Source organism: Vanellus vanellus, assembly GCF_965231255.1.
Source record: "Vanellus vanellus genome assembly, chromosome: 25".
Lineage (NCBI taxonomy): Eukaryota > Metazoa > Chordata > Aves > Charadriiformes > Charadriidae > Vanellus > Vanellus vanellus.
Window position 1 is genome coordinate 3,614,418 of NC_138930.1, and position 14,928 is coordinate 3,629,345.

Here is a 14,928-nt window from a genome sequence, read left to right on the forward strand (position 1 = left end):
TCGGAGAATCGGGACTTAGTTCTGTTTGTTACAACTTCAGAAACTACAGTTTAATCCTGTTAACACATAAGAAATTATATCTTACGGAATTCAAGTATTGAAGGCTTTATTGGGTAAGATCACATTTATTTTCGCTGTTAGGGCTAACTTATGTGATTTGACTTTTTAAAAAAAAAAAAGTTTTTTCGTGTGTTTTGTGCTTTTACTTACTTTATTTCTTCTTTTCTTCTCTCCTTTCCTCGCTGTTACTCGCCTGTGAAATCGTCTCATCAGGGATGCGCGTAAGTTCACTTATAAATTTATAGCAAGAAATTAGGAAACTCTTAAAAATAAGCAATGTTCTTAGATGTCTTGTATCCCCACAGTGTTGTTGAATTCAAGATGGAAGAAAGCATGAAAAAGGCTGCAGAGGTTTTGAACAAGCATAGTCTTGGTGGAAGACCATTGAAAGTGAAAGAAGTAAGACGTGCATCTGTTCTTTCAGTATGTTGAATTTGAAGGTGAAGGGGTAGTTCTTAGTGAAGATTTATGGCTGACTCATTTGCACATAATAATTGACAAAAGGCAGGACTCATGAAATAGGATTAAAAAAAGACAATCAACCTTTTTTTACCATCAGCATGTACTGCTGAACTTGAGTTTGAACATGATTATCAAGATTAAACTTAGTTTAAAGACTAGGTGCTGATGGTGGCAATGCAGAGCTTGGACAAAGGGAGAGTTTGGCTTTAACTGCAGGTATACTTTCTTGTTTAGTGATTTGAAGAAGAAACCTGCATAAGTGTGGTTTGTTCTTGACTGCCTTCCCTTTTAATTCTGCATCATAATGAATGTATTCTACAAACAATTCCGTAGAATAAGCTGGTTTCTGAAATACTTCAAAGATTTATTTCCATTTTAATGGCTTTGCTGTTGTCAACCAGTATGACATGCTCAACTGTACCATGAGTTAATTCTTAACTGTGTACAAGTTTAAAGTTTTATTCCAGTGGTTTGGAACCTGCATTGAAGGTTCAATTAAACAAAAATAAAAAGGGACTTACTTCAGTGTTAGCATTGACTCTTGGTCTTAGGGTATGTGAGCTGTGTTCTTGGCTAAGCAAGCGTTGTGTTCTGTTGTGCCCTGCCCAGTTAATGGTGAGGAGTGAAAGACATCTGCATGAGCATAAGATAGGAAATGTGTGCAGAAGGTCTGCCCTTAGCAACCTGCTTCTTGCTGGAGTCTGAGGAGCGCTTGGGAAGAAGGATGGGGACAGCAAAAGGCAGCACTTCTCAGATGTCGCAGATATTAGGAGTAATGAATTCTGGGAGCAGCAGCCTGCTTCTGGGCGCAAGCCATCTTCTAGCACTGTTGACCTCTCACTACCCTTTAAAGGAAGGAAGAGGTGAAATGGAAGGTTAGAAAAGCATAGTTGCACCTGGGAGTCGTCAGGTACTGACTTCTCTAAGGGGGCCTTAGAAGAAAAAGCTGGTGATAGTGGGCCATGTTTGGGTCAGGTTTCCTGTTAATGATATACCATCAGTACTGGAAGTCAGGTTGCCCTTTGGTACCAGTCCTTGAGAAGAAGTGGTTGTAATTTGCCCAACTCTTCATGAAACTGTTGTCATACTTGAATATTTCTGCCTGTACGACACGGACAGAACAGAAGTGATACTTAAACTGGTGCAGATGCATTTTACCAGCATTAGGGACTCTAGCAACACTTGCCCCAGTCTGACTGTGTGGAATGAATTAAGTTATAGTGGATGACCATCAGCATCAGTTTTGCCAACTGCCTCGTGCATACCTCTCCTTGTCAGCTGTCTCACTGCTGAAGAGCATGAAGGCCTTCAAGTGACACACACACAAAAAAAAAAATTACGGCAGAATAGATAAAGCTCTTTGCCTGATTGGAAGGCTTCAGTTTGTATGACAACCAGTGCTGGCTTTCCAGTGGAGCTAATCTGGTTTAAGCAATACCTTATTTTAATAGTGAAATAGGAAATTTAAATTGAGAAGTGACTTGTATTCACTTTAATGCGTTCTCCACCGCAGACTACTATGATTTTCTGTAGCTGAAATAATAATGTGAAAGCTATTTTTCTTCTGTTTTCAAAATGTGCTATTGTTTAGTCTTAAAATTCAGATCAAGATTCAAATTAACTCAAAGAGCTTTTATTTTTAAAGCATCTATATTTCTGACTAATTAGACGGCAGTCTTGCAGTGCTGGTGCATTTTGCTCACTGAATACAGTGTGACATTTTCAACCTAAGTAACATAAGTTCACCTTGTATTGTGAAGGTGCTTACCTTCACTTTCAGTATAAAGTGAAGTAACAGTAATTAATCTTATTTCCTTCCTTGAATTCTTCATCCTATGCTTCATGTTCTCTAGCATGCCCTAAAATCGTGAGATAATGTAGCAATAGGGGGATACATTAAAAGTTTTTTCGGGTTAGAAAGCTGGTGTGGGGGTAAAAAAAAAAAAAAAGCATTGCCCAAACACCTATCTTGTTGAAATTTTACATACTTTTATCTTGTCATGTAAAGAAATATGACTGCAAGGTAAACAGATTGTTGCATTGATTTGAAGATGCCAAGAGTTAGTTGGCATTTGTCTTCCAAAACCTCTCCAGTGCCATTCTGGGTTTATCAGTCTTTCCAACAGGTGTAACTGTGAGATTTATTGTGGTATTGAATAATAGATAAATGCTTTCAGAATCAGGGGAAATGCATGAGTAGGAATAACTTGGTAACTTGAAGGGTGCTGGCATATTGGTTAAAAGAAAATAAATTAGTGGATGGCAATGGTATGTGAAGTACTTGGCTGGAAATCTGTAGGGAGCAGATAGCCCTATATAAAGCTAAACCCCTTCTTTTGTTTTAGTCGTGCTACTGAATTCCCACGTGTTTAGTGGAGCACAGAGGGAATTGAGTATGTTGTTTCTGTTTTTGCAGGATCCTGACGGTGAGCATGCCAGGAGAGCGATGCAGAAGGTCATGGCAGCAGCTGGCGGAATGGGTATTGGTCCAGGCCCGGGCGGCCCTGGCATGATCAATATCCCACCTAGTATACTCAACAATCCCAACATACCCAATGAGATCATTCATGCCTTACAGGCAGGGAGACTGGGAAGCACTGTCTTTGTTGCAAATGTAAGTGCTGTGTAATCCATGAACAGAATATCTGGGTCTTAACTGAGTTAAGTCTCATGAATTAGAAGAGCCTTAGACTTTCAGCTCTGTTCCAGTGAACTGAGTAGTAAGTTATTCTGTGGCTAGTCTTGTTGATTCTCTGTGCTAGTGAAGTTGTAAATTAAGATGTATCCTATATGTTACAGTGTTTGTTACTTTGTAATTTTGAACAAAAAACTTTGTGTTATCTCTGTGAAGACCCTTTGTTTCTTAAGATCGCTAGTATCAGGAAAGGAAATGGAAGAACGCTGAAGCTGTTTTTTGATGGAAATCTTTCTCATAATTCCAATATCACTTGTCTTCCAGTTGGATTACAAGGTTGGTTGGAAGAAACTGAAAGAAGTGTTCAGCATGGCTGGTGTCGTGGTTCGGGCAGACATACTGGAAGATAAAGATGGCAAAAGTCGTGGGATCGGCACTGTCACTTTTGAGCAAGCTATAGAGGCTGTTCAGGCTATATGTATCCTTGAAGAGTAATGATGGTAAATAGTAGGCAAATAATTTAGTAAACAAAGCAGGATGAAAGTATAAACTATAGTGAGGATATTGCCATGTCACAGTAAGTCAAGCCATTGCAGTGGATGGAAAACGTAAGGAAAACTGAAAAAGAGAAAGTCTGTCTTGAAAGAATTGTTGCTGTTTGCTGAGGATTGTTAACAAAGTCTTTCCCATGTGGATATATGTGTTTCTAGCCTAAATAGTGAATTTCTGTCTCTAGGTTGTAGCTAGCATTCAAATGCAATTTCTGAGAAAAGATTTGTCTTAAATTCCTGTGATGGAGGCAAAGGAGGAATACAACAGATCTATTTGCAACGTGAGAAGGCTCGACCTAGTGTGTTCCACTGTTCCCTGTACCCTTACACTGGCAAGCGATGGTTTACCACATAGCCATCTGCACATAACAAACCGAGCAATAACAAAGTACAGATACTGTGCGCGTGATCTCTCAGCTTGTGGCTATGGTATCGAAAGGATGAAAATATTCTTTCCCCCCAAATTTGTTTTTGTTGGAATGTTAATTGCATTCTACCTGTGTACCTAATAAGATAAGCCCTGTGGGAGGAAAGCTTGTACAAATTTCACATGATTCATTAGCATGGCGAACTTCAAAATTTGGCTATTTGTTGCTTTGGAAATGCTGAGTGCTTTTACATGTTTTTTTCCTGTTGTAAATGGCTAAAATTACCAATGAAACATTTAAATACGTAGGCTGGTTTAGAGTCACATTTTGAGTGATCTCCTGATGAACTTAATCTTAACCAGAAGAGTATTTTTGACTCCTGTTTTATTTTTAAAAAGCCATTCTTTGAATATTTAGTTATTTGGATTTCAAAGCTTTTTTTGTTTTGGAGAAGGCAGAAGGATTTTTGCTAGTCTGTGAATGATGGCTTAAGAAGTGACATGGAGAGGTGTGGCTTTCTGACTGTGTTTCTGTACTGTGCATCAAAGAGCACTTTAAAGCTTTAAGACTCTGTGGTCCTAGTGCTTGAACAATGATCCTTAATGAAACAATAGCGATGTTTAATGGGCAACTGCTGTATGACAGACCGATGCATGTAAAAATGGTAAGTATGTTCAAATTCTTACTGCTTTTTGAACTGGTAGTTGTGTTCCTGGTTGTGGATGATGTGTGGCTTCTAGGTTGGGTTGAAATATGGGGTGGGGGGATGTGTGACTTGCTTAATTCCTACTGATGCCAGCTCACACCACTGGGGAAGGTTAATTCTCATTATTTTCGCCAAAAGACAGTCATAATACAGTGAAGATTGCTTTAGCTTTAAGTTTCTATATTTTAATTAAAAAGAAAAAGGGCAAGAAATAATTTCTTACTTTTCTTACAAATTTTAATGTATTGACTGTGTTTAGGATGAACGAGCCTTTCCCAAAGGAGACTTCTTTCCTCCAGAGCGACCCCAACAACTTCCTCGTAAGTCTCTTCTGCATGACTGAACATGTTATGTTTTTTACTTTGCTGTTCAGCAACTGGGGCCCAATCCCAGCCCCAGTAAAACTCTGGTTCAGACTTTGGAAAGCTGGGATCCAAATGGTCTGAATAATAATATTAAAGGGGGAAGTGGTAAAGAAGAGCTGCTCAGTCTTGTTTTTAAATTTTTTTTATTGGCGGCTACTTTCAGCTCACAGCTAGGAGCTTGTCTTTAAACATTACCCCATTCACGTTCTCAAGGCTTCCAAATCTCTCAATTGCAATTCAAAAACCCCGATGCCTTGTAAAATTACTGTTAATAGCAGGATTTAATGGAAACATAATTAATCAGTCAATAGACAAAAGTGTGCTTCTTTCTACCCGATGGTACCCTGGGTATCTAACATTCTTCCTTCAATTGAAAGAGCCGAATTGAGGACCTGAGAATCTTGCAGGTCTTCGCGTTTCTAAAGGGGATCTTATCAATATATTATACATAAATTCTGAAGGGACGGTATAAAGAAGAGGGAGCCAGGCTCTTTTCAGTGGTGCCTGGTGACAGGGCAAGAGGCAGTACACCTCAATTGAAACACAGGAGATTCCGTCTCGATATAAGGAACCATTACTGTGATGGTGACTGAGTACTGGAACAACAGGTTGCCCAGAGAGGCTGTGGAGTCTCCATCCTTGGAGATATTCAGAAACTGTATGGATATGGTCTTGGGCAACCAGCTCTAGGTGGCCCTGCTTGAGCCAATGGGCTTGGAGCAGGTGACCTCTAGAGGCCCCTTCCAACCTCAACCGTGCTGTGATAAGATACTGAAAATATTGAACAGGAAGAGTCTGGGTTGGAAGGGAAGAGCTAAAGGTGGGAGAATGGACGCTTAATTTGTCTAAATACAGCAAAAATGTAAAGTGTGGCTGTTGACGTAACTCCGTTAATTCAGCCAGTTGCTGTTTTCTTAGCAGCACACAACAGGTTTGGTTCCCATGCCTAACTTGCACAACTTTAGTGATCATCAATCAATCCATCCCTTAATTAGTTCAGTTTTCTGTGTACCTGTCAAAGCCTTATTCCACAGCAGTATCATTCCTGATTTTTATTGCTGCCTTGACTTTCTATAATGGTATGCCTCTCTTTCAAGAGAAAGTCATTGGGTCCCAGTTTAATTGCCTTTGTATAAACCTCAACAAATACCAATGGAAGCCTATTTCTTGGCCTTTATTGGGGCGGGGAAGGGGTACCTTGTGTTGTTTTAGAACAAGATTCAACACTGCCTGTGTGTATTATGCTGAGCTGTAAATGAGGAAGTCCTCTTCTCGTAGGCAAAGAATGCCGTTGAGCTGTTGTTTGATGCATTGCAAGCAGAGAACTCTTTTCTTCCTGATTAACTATAAGGAAAATGAGGGCTTTTTCTTCTTTCTTTGGACTGGGGAATCCTTAATTCATTTGGGTACAGGAAGATTCAAAATTATGCCTGGGAATGATACACTTTTTTTTTTTTTTTTTTTGCTCAGAGAAGAGGCTGGCTGTGTGCTCTGAATTCTATAGGTGGCTATCATAATGATAGGTTGAACTTTGTGGTTAAATTCTTACCTACAAAGGAAGAACCTTGGCAAAGGTGGAAATAAGCCATTTGTCGATCAAGGGTAATATTGTGCAAAGGTTAGAATATCTCTATACTAAATTGCCCACTCTATTCTCCTTAGATTGAGGAGTTGCACAAAATAAGCAGTGTTCTAGCCAGTTATTTTTCAGGAGTCAGCTTAAAAACAACCAACCAAACAAGCAAGTTTTCACAGTAGTAAGATGGAAAATGGATTATGAGGAAAAAATATTTAAGACAGTTTTTAGTATATTTCAAGACACATCTACTCTGGATTTACTATACACTTTCATGCTTTAAATACACACCCCAAAGTGGGAACACAGCAAGCTTTTTGGAGAATGGAAGTCAATTACTTAAGAATAAAACTTGCTGTTTTGTCAAACTATGGAAAGAAGGCTTTTTTGATATCTGAATATTTTCTTCAGATGGTCTTGGTGGTATTGGCATGGGATTAGGACCTGGAGGTCAACCTATTGATGCAAATCATTTAAACAAAGGCATGGGAATGGGCAACATGGGACCTGGAGGTAAGAAGATTACTCCTATGCTTTTGTTTCATGAGAGCTTTAAGCTGTGTAGAAGGTAGATAGCTTTGTTCTGCCTACACAAAAAGTTGAAGTGTATTAGGAGTGTTAAAGCCAAATGAGTTTTTGTTGAGCTAAGTAATGAGCTTGATAATGGAAACTTGAATTTAACCAACTACTCCATTTTTTTTCACTGTGGTCAAGGCACAGCTCTCATTTTCTGACTCTTGAGCATGAGCAGCAGACACTGCAAATATACATTAAACTTTTAAAACCATCTGTCACTTTTAACACTTATTAGTGGGCTTGCAAATCTTTGTTTAGGATATGTTTAAATAGCACAAGTTTTAAAGAGCCACCTAAAAAGTAGCACACATTCAGCTTTCAATTTATAAATGCCTATGGGTTTTTTTTCCCCTTTGCTGCTTCATTTTCTAGAAGGAATGTTGCAATCTACTCAGAGTTATCACATGTAAGCTCTTCAGTCCAAACAGTGGACGTGTTGTATGGTCTCTGTTTCTACAGCCAGTCTAATGGCTGAATTGTTGTAGAATTACGTCTGCTATATAAAGCTTTCTCTTTTATTTTGAGGAATGGGAATGGAAGGCATGGGCTTTGGAATGAATAAAATGGGAGGTAAGCTGTGGTTTTTTGACACGTATATAGCTTGGGCTTTCTGAAAGTCATGTAAACTTAGCCATATACACCTAGCAGGCATTTGTGTTCTTTGAAAGCGTCACCAATGTAATAATAACTTGTTCCTTTTTGAATATTGATAAAACTGCTATAGATGTGTGGGGAAGGGTTAATACCTCAGATAAAAGATGACCAATGTTTTTGTTATGTGACTTGTTAATACTGGTCTTGGTTTAGGAGCTGTGGTGTCACCAAATTCTGACCAAATTTGGTTTTGTGAATCTGATACAGAGTTGTCTTGGCGCTTGCGGAAATGTTCTACGAAAGCAGCTTATGTGGGTGAAGTGTAGTGTTAAGTTGAAATGCATTGCTAAAGAATTCCTGAAAAATATTTTCTTTTAGGAATGGAAGGTCCTTTTGGTGGCATGGAAAACATTGGTCGCTTCCCAGCTGGAATGAACATGGGCAGAATGAGTGGTAGGCACTCATTTTTGTATATCCAACTCCCGACTTGTGTGTTCTCTGAAAGCGTAACCCTGGAGAGACTCTCTAGGCTGGTCACTTTTCTCTTCTCAGCTTTTATTGCAAAAACTTAAAGCTTACAGCTGCTGTGGTGTCCACAAGTTGCTTGTGGCCTCTGAGCTACAGAAAAGTGATTTGCTGAGGTGGTTTGACTGGCTTAGAAAGAGATAAACTGTGCTCTATCCGTGTTCACCAGAGAGACTTCTCCACAGCAAAGTGGCTGCCATGAATGTGTTTGTCCATATTGAGTCCTGCTTTTTGTTGGGTTTTTTGGTCTCAAGAAGACATGATAAAATGATCACGAGAACATAATAAGAAAACTTGCCTTGCTGTTAATCTTTATAAATGATGCCTGTATTAAAACATCTCTCAGGAGTCATTTAGACATGCTGAAGAACATATCAAACTTAATCTTTTCAGAGATGGATCGTGCCATGGGTGGAGGATTTGAAAGAGAATTTGGAAGAAATGAAATGGGAATGTCTCGTAGTTTTGGAGAGACCTTGGAGAGAGGAATAGGTAAATACACGGAGCCAAGTACTTTTACTACCTGTTTTTCAAATCTGAAGTGTACATAAAAACTGTTCGTCTGTTTTGTTATAACAAAACAGATGATATTTTATATATATTTGCTGTAATAGTTAGGTTTTGATCAAACTCCTAAGAGCTGTACAGAAGGCAGATGGATGCAGTAGTACTGATCTGTGGGGCTGTGTATTGGCATTTCCGATGCAACAGGAAACCTTCTAGCAGTCTCAATACACTGCCTTATGTCTCAAAACTTCATGCTAAACTTCCATATATGTGTGTGGCAAAGAGTAAGGTTCTGAGTGATGCATGACCCAATCCTGTCACTAAAACGTAGTCTGCAGCCTAGACAGTAGGGAGGAAAAATATGGTGAAACCTTAGTTTCCTTCCTTTCCTCCCAGACATTTTAGGAATCTGGTATAGACTCACATCCCACATCAGATGACTGAAGAGAACACCTTACTGTGTAACACGCAGCACTAAAATTAGTGCTTTTCTCTGGGTCTTTCCTTTGGAACCCCAGTGGGAAAAGGGGAAATTATCAATATAGCGAATAACTTGGTGTAAAATATGACTTGCTGAGCGAGGATAGTGCAGTGCTGTTCTGTCTGTGGCAGCTTTGAGATGGCACAAGGTATTAATTGTGCTTCATGGAAAGACTCAGAACTTGAACGTTTTTAATGTCTTCTGTGAGCATTTGTGGCATGTATGTGCAGCTCGATTCAGCCAGTTGCTAGTGGAGTATCTTGTCCTTATTCCTGAGACTGCTCTGTTATTGCTGTGCTCTGTTAAGTTTATACAACTTAAATTAATTTTTAAAGTACACTCTCTCATACAACTTCAGTGTGGATCTTGTATGGAAGGAAAGGCGACTTTTTTCTTAATAAGTCATTAGGAAAAAAAAGACAAAAATATCCTTATCTTAATTTTAAGATTGCAAAGCAAATACAGCCTTCAAAAAAACTCAAAGCACTTAAAACAACAGTTCAGTTTTGGTAACTCACTGCTTTTTTTTATAGCGTAATACAATAAAAGTTGTTTTGAGCGATATCATCTTTAAATAGATAAGCAGTATTATGCGTTAAGACTCTTCTGAAAAAAGATTACTGGAAGACTAGAAAAAATATTATTAGACTGTCAGCTTCTCTGGCATTGCTCATTTTTGAAATGCTACTGGTAAGATGCTACTTATACGAAAATTAAGTCCTGCTCCTTCCTGCTGCCTGTATAACATGGAGCTTCCTAGCAAGTTGCCCAATGACTCTGGAAATATTGGACTCTTTCAGTAATGAAGTACTCAAAACTGCAGAACTTCTGAAACAAAGCTGAACCCAAACATCTCAAAGTAGGCAGACTGCCCCCTTCCTAATTTACATAATTAATTTTATTTGCTTAATGACTAAATCACAACATTTAATAACCACAAGTTGGCTCTGCCTGCCTGCACAGGATTAGCCCTTTTCTGGAAGACTCTAAAAGCAAATGCACAATGCTGCTGGCTTTCAGCTGAAGAAATAATAAATGTTTGTTGCTGTTATTTCTTCATTTAAAAAAAAAAAAAAAAGCTAACTCGTGTGCACAAATGCAAATGTCGCATAACCCAAAACCGTTCTGTGTTATTTAAGGTACTTGAAATACTGAAGCAGATGGGAGCTGTTCGTAAATATGGTTGCTTCAGTTTTCTTGAGCATAGGCTCACCATAGGGTTATATATCTTGTTTCTCTTCATTAAGTATATGTAGATAACTTAAGTATATATTTCCTTGAAGGCTTTTTCCCCTTCAGATAGGTATCAAATTCAAGATTTTTTTTTTTTTTTTTTTTTACAGGCCTGCAGTGCTAAACTTGATTTGACAGATAAGATAATATCCTTCATACAACAGCAAAATGGCCTAAGCTGTTCCTTTTTACTGCAGGAACTAGAAGACTCTGTAGCAGAGTTAGAACAATTCAGCCAAGCGATTTTATGAGGCAAATATAGAAACTCTATTCCTGCTTGTGTTTTATGACACGGGCAACCTTTTTGTATTTCTTTCCACATTAAAAGTCCAAGCATGCTTTGTGACTTGATAATGGCCATTCTGCTGTGGTTCTTGGGTGGAATTTGCTTTCTTTTTCTTGGAGCTCTGGCAATAAGAGGGCTCTTAGTTTTGGGCAGGCTTTTCTTGTAAAAGTCTCTCTCTGGCTTGGCAGAAGCAATCTGAGTTGTGTGGCAAGGATGATGTGACTTCATTCCTCTTCCAAGCAATCTCAGTTTGAACTGTAATTTCAGTCACTAAATTATTACTCTTGTTGTGATCCCCAGTGTACTGTGCAGGACAGCCAGCAGCTAAGATTATAGTTAAAATACTACTTGTGCCACCTGATCTTCCCCTAGGTTTGCATATGCCTTCAAAATTTTCTCCCGTGTTTCTTTTGGAAGGCTTTCTTTGTGCGTACAGAAGTTAAGCTCCTTAGCGAAGGGATGAAAATTTCTCCATCCCAACTATAGTACGTGGTCTGAGAAGACTGCTCCCCTAAATCATGTCTTGCAGTCATGATAGTCTGCGTAATCCACAACAGTACTCTTCTTATCTGAAATAAAACCTTGGCTTCATATTCTGCAGCAACAGAGCACACAGTTCATAGTCACTATTCTGAATGATGACAAAGCTTAAAGCATTTCAGTCGTGTAAGCATGCATTAAGTTGTTTTCTTTTGTTGCTGTACGATTACTGATAATCTGTGTGTTGTGTTCCAGGTGGTGGAAATGCCAGCATTCCTGGGATTGAGAGGATGGCACCTGGCATTGATCGTATGGGCTCGGGAATAGAAAGAATACCTTCCGGGATGGGACACGGGATGGAGAGAGTAGGGTCAGAAATAGACAGGATGGGTCTCGTTTTGGATCGCATGAGCTCCAACGTGGAGCGAATGGGTTCAGGAATTGATCGAATGGCCCCTCTGGGCATAGATCACATCGCTCCTAACATTGAGAGGATGGGCCCAGCTATTGAGAGAATGGGTTCTGGCATAGAAAGAATGGGTTCTGGCATAGGCTTTGGTATCGAGAGAATGGGTGCTGCCATTGACCGTGTTGGCACCACTATGGACAGAATGGGATCAGGCGTAGAACGTATGGGCTCTGGCATGGATAGGATGGGTATAGGTATGGAGCGTATGGTCCCTGCTGGAATGGGAACTGGAATGGGTCAGGTGATAGAGAGAATGCCAGCTGGTTTGGATCGCATAGGTGCCACTCCTATGGAAAGAATAGGAATAGATCGTATGGGTGCTGCTGGCATGGAGAGAATGGGCTTGGAGCGCATTGGAGCCACTAATATGGAAAGAATGGGTCCTGCTATGGGGCAGGGCATGGGAGCAGGCATAGATCGAATGGGACTTGCAATGGGAAGCAATTTTGAAAGAACAATGGACATGGAACGTGGAAACTTTGCAGGCAATTTTGCAGGCTCCCTTGGAGGAACTGGTGGACCTGCAGCTGGGGTGGCCAGAAAAGCCTGTCAGATATTTGTGAGAAACGTGAGTAGCCTTCTTCCTGCCTCTCCCTCCTCCTGAAATGAATTGGTACTGACATGTTGATCTCATCTGTGCTCGGTTGACTTCAGTCAGAATATCTAATACTGGATGCTGCCAAAGGGTGGGGAGGTTACGATGGCTTTTGTCAGTTGAAGCCATTTCCTTAACAGGCGAAGAGCTCTATGCATCTGTTAATGAAGATGCTGAACAGTGGCTGTCCCAGCATGGAAAACCTGTTTTGAAGAGTTGGCGGCACGTGCAGATTGTTCAGCCGTTCCTCACTAATGGTGTGTTCTTCTCTTTTCACAGCTGCCTTTTGATTTTACATGGAAAATGCTGAAAGATAAATTTAATGAATGTGGTAAGTCACTTTATCACTGGTAATTATTCTGAGACTTGAATATGAATTAAACAGTACCTCCTGGATATGTATGTCCCTGACACTAGTGTCTTACCTAAAATTTCACTCAGACTTACTGAAATACTAGATCAACGTTGATGAGTGTTGAGAGGATGCTTACCATCCCTGCTATACCAGCAAGAGTTCTACAGTGCTGAAAAGAAATTCCTGGCCATTTGATAACCCAGCTAACACAGGGTTTTTCTAAGCATTTGTTCCCTTCTCCATCTCGGGGGCTGAGTTTATCATGCTATTTCCAGCTGTGGAGCCCCCAACGTAGGAAAGACAGGGCCAGAGGAGGCCACAAAGATGATCAGAGGGCTGGAGCCCCTCTGCTGGGAGGACAGGCTGGGAGAGTTGGGAGTGTTCAGCCTGGGGAAGAGAAGGCTCCAGGGAGACCTTATTGCAGCCTTCCAGTGCCTAAAGGGGCTGCAGGAGAGCTGGGGAGGGACTTTTTACAAGGGCGTGGAGTGATAGGACAAGGGGGAATGGCTTCAAACTGGAAGAGGGGAGATTTAGATGAGATACGAGGAAGAAATTGTTGCCTGTGCGGGCGGTGAGCCCCTGGCACAGGTTGCCCTGAGAAGCTGTGGCTGCCCCATCCCTGGAGGTGTTCAAGGCCAGGTTGGACGGGGCTGGGAGCAACCTGGGCTGGGGGGAGGTGTCCCTGCCCAGGGCAGGGGGTGGCACTGGATGACCTTCAAGGTCCCTTCCAACCCAAACCGTTCTGTGATTCTATGTTGATAGCCTCTTTGGAGTTGCAGAAGGAGATAGGAATCGAGATGGGGAAGTCCTGAGAACTGCCAAAAAGCACCTGCACAGTCTCTTTTTATTTAAATGAACATATTTGTCTAGGGAAACTGTCCTAAAAAAAAAATAATAAAAATATTCTGAATTGAGCTACTGACTGTTGAGGTGTGCTGCTCTGCTTCAGGAAGTTTTTTCATGGCAGCGGTTGCTGTGCCCTGACGTTGCTCCCCAGTATCTTTGCCATCAGACAAGCAGCACAAACCAAGTCCTGGCCTCATCAGTTATGATGTGAAGTGTGCGTTGACAGGTTGGGCAGGGCTTGTTAGCTTGAGCTGCTGCTCGAGTGAGAATTGAGAGAAAGAGTTTGAATTGATTCATCTCTCAAACCAAGAACACTTCTTTAAATCAATGATTTGGTAAAGTTGTCCTGCAGCTTTAAGTTTCAAAGTAATGGTAGTTTCTAAAGGTACATTCTCTGTGGTTTAAGGCACAGAACTACAGTAGTGTGTTATGTGGCACCTGCTCGGTTAAACAAGAGCCTTTCTTTTCTTTTTAAGGTCATGTGCTGTATGCTGATATCAAGATGGAGAATGGGAAGTCTAAAGGATGTGGTGTGGTTAGATTTGAGTCCCCAGAAGTAGCTGAGCGAGCCTGCCGTATGATGAATGGGATACAGCTTCGTGGGAGGGAGATCGATGTGCGAATTGATAGAAATGCTTAAGTAGTTGCCTTTTTAACACTGATACCAGATTTTTGAATTTGTATTTTTTCTTGTTAACCATTTTAATTTGACTGGATGTAAAGGTGTTTAAAACAATTCAGTTGCTTTCTGGAGTAATTTTAATTACTTTTTTAACAAATGGATTTCCATTTTACTGTTTTTTGCATTGGAACTGCAATGTGCACAATCTTTTTTTGTAGTTGTGGCATCTCGTTGACATTACAGATGTAAACAGTATGACTTTGATAATAAATGCAAGTTAAAGATTTCAGTCACAGCATCCGTTACTGGCAGCACATCCTATGCTTGCAAAAATATCTGTAAACTGAGCTCAGTAAACTAGAATTTGTATTCTCTTGTGAAGTGTCAAGAAAGAATGTTCCTCTTGGTTGTCAGTTTATGATGGTATGAATCGGGTCTTTAAAACGATGCATTTGTGCATTCGCATTAGCTGTTGAATGTCTCCAGGGTGCGGGGGAACTTCCCTTTCCTGTATTCACACCTAATCGCTGACCACTCTTAGCAAAAGGCTGATAGCTTAATTTTTCTCCAGTGGCAATGCTGATTTTAAAAAAAAAAAATAATAAATAAAATATCCTCCACCTTCAGCTGTGTCAG

The 14,928-nt window shown here is 40.3% G+C and overlaps 1 protein-coding gene across 3 annotated transcripts; it reads left to right on the forward strand.

Moving 5' to 3' along the window:
- Nucleotides 1-223: 223 nt before the first annotated feature.
- Nucleotides 224-14,581, forward strand: LOC309681690 (heterogeneous nuclear ribonucleoprotein M-like). Of its 3 annotated transcripts, XM_082495608.1 has the most exons (13): nt 224-281; nt 366-459; nt 2,939-3,136; nt 3,482-3,635; nt 4,691-4,740; nt 5,042-5,102; nt 7,135-7,236; nt 7,825-7,869; nt 8,272-8,346; nt 8,812-8,910; nt 11,661-12,442; nt 12,749-12,800; nt 14,147-14,581. In XM_082495608.1, exons 2-13 carry the CDS (start codon nt 382-384, stop codon nt 14,308-14,310), a joined length of 1,860 nt encoding a protein of 619 aa, XP_082351734.1. In that variant the 5' UTR covers nt 224-281; nt 366-381; the 3' UTR covers nt 14,311-14,581. The 3 variants fall into 3 exon arrangements, with proteins under 3 accessions (XP_082351734.1, XP_082351735.1, XP_082351736.1); XM_082495609.1 differs by lacking the exon at nt 7,135-7,236; XM_082495610.1 differs by lacking the exons at nt 224-281; nt 7,135-7,236.
- Nucleotides 14,582-14,928: the final 347 nt, after the last annotated feature.